An 11,502-nucleotide genomic window follows, 5' to 3' on the forward strand; every position below is an offset into this window, starting at 1 on the left:
TTCTTCTTTTTCTTCTTCTCTGCACCCCTTCACTTCACTATTAGCCCTCACGTGAAAAATAAAGAAGATACAGAGGTAACATGATTGGGTTAATGTTTTTATCCTCAGATCCTCGTCTTATAGACATCCAATTCTGAGCCTTGAGGGGCTACTGAGGCAGCTACTCAAGGTCCCCTGATACACACTGCAATTCATTACTTTGTCTGCTAACCTAAACCACTAATAGAAAAGACAATTGAGCCTTCTCACCTTGCTACCCCCTTTTTCATCTCTGCATCTGTCTCCAGGTGAATATTAAATGCCTCCCTGAATTCCCTGTCCCAGATTCTTGGTCTTGTTAAATAGACACAGGTTGTTGTGTCTGCCTCCAGCTTAGTGAGCCTCTCTTCAATCAGGCCCTCCAGCTCCTCTGGCTCCATCTCCTAAGCAACTTCCCCTCTGCTCCTAGAAACAGCTCATTGGCCAAGCAGCACAGCTTACACAGGGGCTTCTGCCCTCCTGCTGTTCAGGGGCACTCGGCTGTGTTCTTTGTCCACCCAAGGTCCTCCCACAGCTTAGGGGACACTTGCTCACCAGCATTCCAGGCTGGTCCATAGCAGCAACATATCAAACATTAGCATGTCTGTCACGCATTTTCTCAGGGAGATGCCTCTGCTTGTCTCCAGCTCATTTCTTAATTGGATTGTTAAGGTTTCGTGCTGTTGAGGTCTGAGGGATCTTGGGTATCTAGATAGGACTCTGTAGTCAGCTCGTTGGTACGGTTTGTGACCACTGTCATCCTCTCATGGGCAATCCGTTGAGCAAAGGATTAAAAGATGTTCTTATTATAGTTTTTATGGAATCATGCCTTTAGCGTTGTCAATAAGAGCTCTTTGCTAAATTATATACCCCAAGAATCTGACCCTAGCTTCCTTCTAAGTGTTTTCCAGCTTTCTTTTACATTTATACCCATGATCCATCAAATTTAGGGTCAAGAATAAGGTTGAAGTCAAAATTCCCTTTCCGGACTTTGAATAGCTGGCTACTCCAGAAACATCTGTCTAAATGTTATCCTTCCTCCAATTGTACTTTCGTCAGAACTTAGCTGGGCATGTGACAGTCTTTGACCATATGTTTCTGTGACACTCTGTGACCAAGACCTTCATGTTGGTAAATGTTATCATTTTCGCTATTTTATAGCCTTTCCCTTCCCATTTACATTTGAAGATATCCATCCTGCCCTCTTAACTCCAAACCTCCTGCAATCATCCTAATCCTCAGACAGAGACCAGGTCTCAAATACACTGCTGAGGCCCAGTTTGAGGAACTTTCCACAGCTCTTCCACAACCTCCAGATTTGGTGCAGAATGTACCTGTACGTCTACCCGGCTAACTGTGTCCACATCAGACATACAACCAAGAGAAATGGCCATGCGCTCAGGTTTCATTGCAACAACAACAAATAGTATGAAAAGTTAAGACAGTATAACCCCTCTCTAAATCTTATAAATCCTCCCCTAAGTCCTATAAATCTCCAATGGGAATTACCTATAAGAACCCGGGGACACAAATTACAAAAAAACAATCATAAACTTCATCAAAGAATTCAAGGAGTTTAAAGAAGACATAAACAAATAACCCAATGAACTTAAAGAGAACAAACACATGCCTGAACAGTGCTGTCTTAGTAGGATATCCATCGCTGCAACAAAGCACTATGACAAAAAGCAAGTTGGAGAGGGAAGCAGTTATTTGGCTTACATTTCCACATTGCTGTTCATCACTGAAGACAGTCAGGACAGGAACTCAAACAGGGCAGGAACCTGGAGGCAGCAACTGATGCAGAGACCATGGAGGGGAGCTGTTTACTGGCTTGCTTCTCATGACTTGCTCAGCCTGCTTTCTTATAAAACCCAGGACCACCAGCCCAGGGATGGCATCACTCACGATGGGCCTGGTCCTCCTCCACTGATCACTAATTGAGAAAGTGCCTTACAGCACTTGTTCTGAATTTGATGGGATTGCTTTAATCTTATAATTAATTGGGACTTAATGGTTATGATGACTATGTTGGGTGTTCCATTTGCTTTCCACTCCGAGTGTCTCCGTTTGTTTTCTCTGGTTTTGTTCATTGCCATTTTGTACTTTACTGCAGATCTGGGCTGTGAGGGATTTAAGTTCAGACCTAATTTGTTCCTTCTCCCTTCTCATTTCTTGGTATTTAAATTTTCGTTCTATGAATTGACTTTACGCAGTGCTGAGGGACATAAGGCTATCTTCAGCGATTCTATACAGTGCATAGACCCCTGTAGGATGTCCCCTTCCGTTTTCCTTCCCTCCCCACTAATGTTAGTCCCTTTTGTTTCCTGAGGCAATGTCACTTATATTTTCATGTCATGTATACATACATAATTTTATGCTGGTAAAAATATATGATCCAGATATTAGAGAAAAGGTGATAGACGTGATAACATGGTATGGACGTGATAACATGGAATAGGGAACACTCCTGCATTGCTGGTGGGAGTGCAAACTGGAACAGCCCCTTTAGATATTAGTGTGGCAATTTCTCAGAAAATTAGGAAACAACCTTCCTCAAGACCAAGCAATATTACTTTGGGGTATATACCTAAAGGTTGCTCAATCATACCACAAGGACATATGCTCAACTATGTTCAAAGCAGCCTTGTTTGTCCTAGCCAGAACCTGGAAACAACTTAAATGCCCCTCAACTGAAGAATGGATAAGGAAGATGTAGTTCATTTACACAATGGAGTATTACACAGTGGAAAAAAATAATGACACCTTGAGATTTGCAGGCAAATGGATGGATCTAGAAAACATCATATTGAGTGAGGTAACCCAGACCCAGAAGGACAAATATCATATGCGCTCACTCATAAGTGGTTTTTAGACATAAAACAAAGAAAAAGAAGCCTACAATTCACAATCCCAGAGAACCTAGACAACAATGAAGATCCTAAGAGAGACATACATGGATCTAATCTACATGGGAAGTAGAAAAAGACCAGATCTCCTGAGTAAATTAGGAACACGGGGACCAGAGGACAGGATAGAAGGGGATGAGAGGAAGGGAGGGGAGCAGAGAACAATAATAAATAAATATGAAAAAAACTTACATTAAAGATCTGAGATTTTAAAAACCTGAACTTTCAGTTCTGTAATCTCCCTTTCCATCTGTGGTATGTAGTATTCTCGTTCTCATTAAGTTCTGCATATTGATATTTTTTCTCTGTAAAGCATCTCACGCACAGGGAGTATTGAAGCGTGTTCTTTGATTTCAAGCTACATGAGCATTTTTATTTTTTTAACCTTTCTTCTATTTGTTTCTAATTTAATTATATATGGTGGTTATTATTTTCAATCTTGAGAGCTTTATTTTATGGCTCAGAATATTGTCTGTTTGGTAAAATCTTTCTGGACCCTGAAAAGAAGGTGCAGCCTGCTGTTACTGGGTAGAATTGTGATGGACTGCACAGGCTAGCTAGGGGATGGGGCTGTGTAGTCTTGTTTGATTTCTGCCGAGCCATGCTGTCAATGTAAAGGAAGAGTGGCGTGTTCAAGGTCAATGAGGGTTTGACATCCTGTAATCCATAGGTATACTGGCATTCTTACCTGTTGTTTTTGCCAGTGTTTGTCTGATGTAGTTCCAGGTCTTCTGTCTGGAAAATGCTTATTTGGCACAGCTCCTGGTGGATCGGGAGCTCCATCAACCCACATTGGTCCTCATTGTCTTGTAAGGCATCAATTAAGTCGAAAGAAACCGTGGCCTGCTGGGCACGTAGTGATGATGTGAAGTAGTTTCTTATCTTTGGAGTGAGCCTAACCGGTATTGCGCATTTAGTCACAATTTCTGTGTATTCATTGCTAAATTTCCTTTGCTCTCATTACAGTTTTTGTGACACGAATATAATATAGCCACTCACTTTCTTCTCCTCGGTGTTTGCAAGGTTTCTCCTCTATATCTTCTTATTTTTAGCCAATCCCTGCCGTTGAAGGGAATTTCATATAGACAGAATGCAGGGCATTTGAAACGACATTGTCTAATCCATGTTTTTCATGAGCTTATTTAAACTTTTCACATTTAATGCAGTTGGTGATTGGTAGTGCTCCAATGTGCGATGTTATTTTTGCTTTCTGTTGATTTTCTCTTTTCGGTTCCTTCATTTCTTTTACTGCCTTCTGGCGGGTTCCACGCCATTTCTTAGAGTTCTTCTGTGCTGCTTTCCTGCCAGCAGCGGATACTCACAGAGCCCTTGCTCCTGCTGTTTCACTGCCTTGGGCCTGTGAAAACCTAACTTGGCTTAAGCCTCTTGCTGCTCACTCAAATGTGTGCCACGGTTGGTCTAAATATCCCTGTGTAATTTTGAGGATTGCATCAAAGAAGTGATAATTTAATTTCATTCCTCTCTTCTTCGGTTTTAGTGCTGAAGAGTGAATCCAGGACCTTGTGTATATCAAAAAAGTATTCTATTACTGAGATATCTATCTATCTGTCTGTCTGTCTATCTATCTGTCTGTCTGTCTGTCTCTCTGTCTGTCTGTCTATCTGTCTATCTGTCTGTCTGTCTCTCTGTCTGTCTGTCTATCTGTCTATCTATCTGTCTGTCTAATCTGTCTATCTGTCTATCATCTGTCTATCTATCTATCTATCTATCTATCTATCTATCTATCTATCTATCATCTATCTATCTTCTAGACTAATTTTGTTCAATTTTTAGTAGACTCATACTTGAACATATTTATGTGTTCATGGGCATATGAATTATGTAACGATGAAACTGTGATAATTTAGTATCCTCTGCCACCTTAAACATAGATGGTTTCTCGGTGGTTAAACATTTGAACTCCTTTATAGCTACTTCCATCTTTATCTTCAACCACACAACATCATTTGAAAACCGTAGAGAGGGAATGAAGCATTCGTTTCCCGTATTGTCCTTGCTGGTCCTTGGGTTCTTCTTGCATGGTCTCCTTTCAGGAGCATCCTTGTCCCAGGCTGCCCTTTCTGTTTCCCTTTGTCTATGGATGCGATTTAGAATGGATACAGGAATCTGTTCTGCTGAGCTGCTGGTTTCTGATGTGAAAATCACATTTCGCCTCTAGCGCCACTGTCATTTCTCTCTCACAACTTTATATTTTTTTCCCTACTCAGGGAGTTTAACTTGTTGCCATATATTTTAGCAGAGGCTCTCAGCTCCTAGGAAAGGACCCAGCACTTGAGCCTCCAGAGCAGTGGTTCTCAGTCTTCCTAATGATGAAACCCTTTAACACAGTTCCTCAGGCTGTGATGACCCCACCAGAAAATTATTTTTATTGCTACTTCTAACATAACTCTAATGTTGCTACTGTTATGAATCACAATGTAAATATCTGTGTTTTCTGATGGTCTTAGGTGGCTCCTGGAAATGGTCATTTGATTCCCAACGGGGTCTTGACCCACAGGTCAAAAACTGCAGCTTTAGAATGCATTCTTTTGGTGAGGGGAGGGTGTGAATTTCAGCTGTTATTCCTTTGAATACATGTGTGTGTGTGCCTGTGTGTGTGTGTGTGTGCCTGTGTGTGTGTGTGTGTGTGTGTGTGTGTGAGTGTGTGCACTTCTTCCCTCATTCTCCTTCTGGCGACACAAGCTGGAGCTTTGTAATGTGGTTTCCCAAGGATCTGTACTTCGCTCTCCAGTCTGTTTTTTTCCCTCTGGTGAGTGACTTTCTCTTGTCTAGGTTTGTGGATCTTTCCTTCACATGTTCTCTTACGTTATCGCGCCCATCAGTTGGCCTGACTTTGTCTTTCCATCTTAAGTTCTGAACTTATCAGGTCCACCTTTTACGTGCTGTTGCTCCTTTGAAGCTATTTCCCCTGCCCCATTTGTTTGGAGTGTGTTTGTAATTGCCTGCTGGGGGCTCATTTGCCTCGCATCTTCTATTTTCCCTTTCAAGTCACCCAGCTGGGGAGCCACAGATCTCTTTGCTTCGAAGCAGGGGGAAAAGTCCAGGCTCACAGGCTCTCTATAGCTCTCTCCTGACTCCACAGGAAGAGAATTCAGCACAGCCCAGAGAGGTGGAAGTCCTGGCTCTCTCTGTGGCCAAAGAGGCAGACTGAAGATCTTAATAAAATTTCCCTGTAGTGTTTGTCTGTATCTCAGAAGTTACCATGTACAGCTACCACTGCCTACCTCGACTTCCCCTTTCCTGCTCCTTTGGTTAGAGCAGGCTTTTCTTGGGGCCCTTTTCTTTTGGGAATCTACTGTATATTGAGTTTCCCATGTATCATCTTCCTAGAGGGATTCATGGAAGATGGGGGAGGGCAGCTCACTGCCATGCCACGTTTTGTTTTTTTTAGGATTCTCAGCTACGCTGCCATTCTGCTTCTTTTCCCCCTTAGGATCTTCTGTTGTTTTTTTTGTTTTTTGTTTTTTTTTTTTTTTTTATAATTCCCAAGAGGCTTGGCTGTGCTCAGAATGGAACAGGCAATAGGAAGAAATATATCTTCTTCATCTTGCTTCAGAACCAGAAGTCTGTCCTATAGTTTTGGAGAATCACGTAATTACATTCTCTTTTCCAGCAGACCCCTGTGTGCTGTGTAGTTGGGTTTTCCCTTGTCAAAAACATTTCATGTTCCTGTCTATACTGGTTAGATTTTATTGTCAATGCGACATGAACTAGAGATACCTGGGGAAAGTGAACTTTAATTGAAGAATTGTCTTCATTGGATTGGCCTGTGGGCATGTCGGGGGGGGGGCATTTTCTTCATTGATAAATGAAGTAAGAGGACCTAGCTCAATGGGGGGATATACCTTTCCTAGGCCAGTAGTCCTATGCTGTATCTTAAAAGACAGTTGAGGAAACCACAGGCAAACAAAGCAACAGGCAGGTTTCCTCCATGGCTTCTGCTTCGGTCACCTTTCTTGAGTTCCTGCTGCATGTCTGCACGATGGATTATAACCTGGGAGATAAAATAAACTCTGTCATTTTAAAGTTGGCTAGGGCATGGCGATTGTCACAGTACAGAGCAGAGACGTACAGAAAGAGAAGAGGAACAGAAACTGAGTGGACCATTGTGCAGAAGACCAGACTGTCATTTGGGGAAGATGCTGAAAACATTGGAACACTGGGCTGGAAATTCCCCGAGCACTCAGAACTCAGGGAGCTGTTCTGTGGGAGCTTAGACAATAGGAGCATAGAGAAAGATGCAGACAACAGAGTCCTGGTTGGTGAAGTTTTCCAGGGAAGCAGAGCTGTGGCAGGAGCTGGTGAGATGGCTGATTGGTAGGAGCCCTTGCTGCTCTTTGGTTCACAGAACCCACGTGACAGCTAACAACAATCTCTGGAACTCTAATTCCAGGAGCTTCTATGCTCTTGTCTGGCCTTCTTGAACTTACGTGCATGTGCTGTACAGACAGACATGCAGGTAAAACACCCATGCACATAAAAAAAAAATCAAAGTAAAGAAATAATTAAAAATTTAATTTGGAAGTGAACTTTACTGGGGCAAAGGATGAGGCCAGCTGAGCCTGAGAAATCAGCTGTGCTTCTTGAGAGACTGGCATCATTGAGGTGGAATCTTCTAGGCTAGGAAGTGTTGCCTCAGGGTCAGCCGTGGTACAAAGGGGACCAAGGCGACAGATCCAGCTGGCAGCCGAAGTTGGCAAATAACGTATAAGAGCTGCCTAACTACACTGGGTTTGAAGCCATGAAGGGGTTATGGAGGGCTGCTGAGGCTTGGTACCCTATGACATGGCTGAAGTCTCTACAGGGAGGATGGGGAGACCATTAGACTGTACAGCTCAGGTACAGTGGACTCCCTGAGAGTTTGCAGGGCATGGAACAAGTACTAAGGGCAGTGGCTGATGTGGAGTACTGTCTGGCTGTTTGTGGCTGTGGAAGGCAGAGCTGGAGAGGGGCTGATCAAGCCCTTTAGAGCTCTGGAGATCACTCGTGGGTTCCAGATGTCAGACACTGAGCTGCAGAGTTGGGATTTACACTACTGAGATTGCGCTTTATTAAGTACAGTTATTTTTATATCCATATTCTTCCCTTTTAAAGTAAGAATGTATGTAACTTGTTTTTCATTTGAACAGGAATCCATAGTTATGACACTTGGTATTTGAAAGAGATCTTAAACTTTCAAAGTATTGACAATTTTATCAGTTGTGGAACTTTTAAAAGCTGGATTGTGCTTTAAATTGTGCTATTAATGATGTCCTTAGATCTTAGGGACAAACAAGAAAGCAAAGGTTATGGTTTAACAGCGATGTGTTCGTGTATCAAGTTGACAAGATAGGGCTTTTCCTAGTCAGTTTGACAGAGACTAGCGACACCTGGGGAAAAGGAACCTTGATTAAAGAATTACTTTTATCAGACTGTCTTATGAGCATGTCTATGAGACATTTTCTTGGTCCCTAATCAATGGAGGAGGATTCAGACCTCTGCTGGAGGGACATCCTTAGACAAGGAGGCCCGAGCTGTATACAAAGGTAACTGAGAAAGTTACGAGGAGCAAGCAAGTAAACAGTGCTCCTCCATTTTTGGTTTCTTTTGTTGAGCTCTGACTTGAATTCCTGTTTCGCCTTCCCTGGGTGTTGAAGGGTAATTTGTAAGATGAAATAACCTCATTTCTCCCTGAGTTGTCTTTGGTCATGGTGTTCATCACAGCAACAGAAAGAAGATTAAAACACCATGCAGGCGTCCTCTGGCTGTGTGCATGCTCTGACCCTGTCACGTGGTATTGATCAGATGAGGCATGGGCAGTGACTGGCATTGGTTGAGGGCTCGCTGCGCAATCACCCCCTATTCTAAGGATTTACCAATGTGAAGTCACGAATTCCTCATGATGACCTTCCTAGTTAGTCGCGTCCCTACTCAAATCCCACACATATGCCATCGAAACACAGATGGAAGTCATGTTGTCTGTTACTTCCTTAGACAAGAGATGGTCTTAACTCACGATCCTTCCTTTCAACTCCCCCTAAGTGAGAGAGACTTTGTTGATAGGCTTATGACTTTCTTTGGAGGTCTGTAGAAGGATGATGGCAACTGGACACAGCTGAAGAAGGCATCTGGAGATTATTTTGGAGAGAAAAGGACAGTGAGAATTAAGCCCAGATCCTCACACGTCCCAGACAAGTGCCAAAGAGTCAAACAGTGGCACTGTGTAAAATATGTGCCAACTAGAAGAAATCTGGAGCACACGTGGATGATTGAAACAAACAGCCCAGTGCCCCAGACTCATGGACACGGCAAAGCCTGCTCAGGATCAGGCCCAGGGAAATGGCAAAACCTTTCGCCAGTCGTGTGTGGGTGTTGACAATGTGTATAGAAAATATAGATCTCAGCTTGCTTCTCTGGGTTGCTTACAGCCTGAGACCGCTCCCTTATAATGACCTACACCTGAGCTTGGGTAAACCTACCTCCTTGTTTAGCTGCACACTGTAATCCTGCCTCCTTGTTCAGCTGTATACAAAGCCTGCCTCATTGATTTCGATGTATAAGATAAACAGAGAGTCCAGAGAGCTGCTGCTGTGTCTCCGGCACAGCGCCCGGCCCGCCTCATTTGTAAGAGTCTCTGTGTGGCGATCCTTTCTTCATTCCCTATTGCCCCAGCTGGGGCAATTCCAACTGTGGAGATCATAGCAAGAGGCACCCAAACAGTGTCCCTTGGCGACACAGAGCTCACATCGGTCAGATGAGGGAACACCCCCGTGAGAAGCCCGAAAATAAAGAGAGGAGCGTGACTCTGTGCAATGGGTGTGAAGCAGAGGACACGAAATCTAGAGAGACAGTATACATTCAAACTTTGAAGATTGTAAGGAACTGCAGGGATAGGGTAAATATATGACAGCATCAGTTCTTAGACTACACGCAGGTGACTGCTACCAAGATTAGCTGAACCCACCTCCTTGTCCGGCTGCATGCAATAAACCTATATCCACATTCAGCTGCAGACAGTAAACCTGCCTTCTATGTTCATATGTATAAAATCAACACCTTGAGTTTCTGGACCACTGCTGGTGGAGCAGAGTTGGTGGCTCACCTAATCACGGCTTTTACATATGTGTGTCTGTATGTCTGTCACCGGCTCATTCCCTTACTACCCGTGTCAGGTTTCTAGGACCTAGCCACATGAGTTATAGTAGAAATATTTACAACCTGAATGGAAGACCAACTTTTTTCTTAATAAGATTCTGGGTCCATCTTTTGCAATAGCATCTTTGTTCTCACCAGAGGCTTTGTCTCTCTGTTTTCCAGGCTGGGCTTCCCGATGATGCTCGTGTCCTGCACCATAGGGATGTGCTATCTCCTGATCGCCCATGTTGTGGTAGGATGGAATTAATAGCTAGCCATCGTCTGAAGACCAAGGGAAACCCGACCATCCCCAACATCAGCAGGGAGACTTCTCCACAAGACCTTGGCAGAAGACAAGGGGCTTGCCACACCACACATGGGAACAGAGCTCGATCCATAACTGTGCTGTCCAGGGAGATGATGGGAAACCACAGTGTCCTTTCCCTGCAGACCAAACATGAGAAATACAAGTTAACTCACCAAGATTCCCTACAGAAAAATGTGCATATTTCAAAACCATTTCTTGCAGTTCTATATGAGATGGCACAAGCCCATCCAGGTTGCTGTGCCTTTCCACTGTCAATTCTCCAAAGGATAAACACAGGTTTCCTTTACATACCCCCATTTTAAAATAGCCACCATTCAGTTTGTATTATACCCGTGAGTATGTCTCTTTCTGGGAAGACACGCACCACTGTTAAGATAACATCTTGTGTATTTAAAAAATAAAGAATTCCGTGACAGAAGCTTTTGCAATTTGTAGTTTAGTTGACACCGAACTGCATTTTGCCCGTTCCTATTTTTTTCCTCTGGAGTTTTAAAATTAGTGCTTAGAAGTCTAGCGATTTGATTTGCAGAAGACTAGAGATGTCTTTCAAGTAGCTGTTTTATATTAACGGCCTAGAACAGTCATTTTCCATTGTGAGAAGACACACGCTATTTCCATCCATTCGTTAAAGCTTGATTGATATGCTCAACCCTCTTCTCCAGCTGTTCAGCAACGTTTTAAGGTGTGGATCTTCTGTGCACCCACTCCATGTCAGACGGAAATATTAGATAGCGAGGAGCCAGAGAAAGCCTGGGCCTTGGCTGAGGTCTGCCTGCTTTGTTTTCTGGTGCCCTGACTGTGCCCCGGAGACACTCCCTCGGCTCTCAGCTCTCTGTGTCTAACCGTGAGACGTGAAGGTGTCCACCGAGGACTCTATACAGAAGAGCATCTAATTTAAAAAGGATTAAGGAGCTTAGACTGCTTAGAAACACAATGTAGACCTTTCAAGTTCTATTTTCTACTGCTGACGCTCTCGGGGTGGATGTGGCTTTTCTAGAAATTAGCGCAGGTATTCCTCAAGCGGCAACCTCCGTCCCTCCGGAAATGGTGCCCCTGCATGCGGGAATACCTCCGTTCTGCGCCTGAGTCCACTGGAGTCAGGGATTATCTTTG

The 11,502-nt window shown here is 43.6% G+C and overlaps 1 protein-coding gene across 2 annotated transcripts in view; it reads left to right on the forward strand.

The window, feature by feature from the left end:
• Positions 1 to 10,784, forward strand: part of Oca2 (OCA2 melanosomal transmembrane protein) — a 200,681-nt gene extending 189,897 nt beyond the window's left edge. For both annotated transcript variants that reach the window (XM_005357815.2, XM_026784368.1), the window contains exon 23: positions 10,245 to 10,784. In XM_005357815.2, coding sequence (XP_005357872.1) covers positions 10,245 to 10,329 — 85 coding nt within the window. In that variant the 3' untranslated portion in view covers positions 10,330 to 10,784. The remainder of the gene's footprint in view (positions 1 to 10,244) is intronic.
• Positions 10,785 to 11,502: the final 718 nt, after the last annotated feature.

The sequence above is a fragment of the Microtus ochrogaster genome, chromosome 22 (assembly GCF_000317375.1).
Source record: "Microtus ochrogaster isolate Prairie Vole_2 chromosome 22, MicOch1.0, whole genome shotgun sequence".
NCBI classification, from domain to species: domain Eukaryota; kingdom Metazoa; phylum Chordata; class Mammalia; order Rodentia; family Cricetidae; genus Microtus; species Microtus ochrogaster.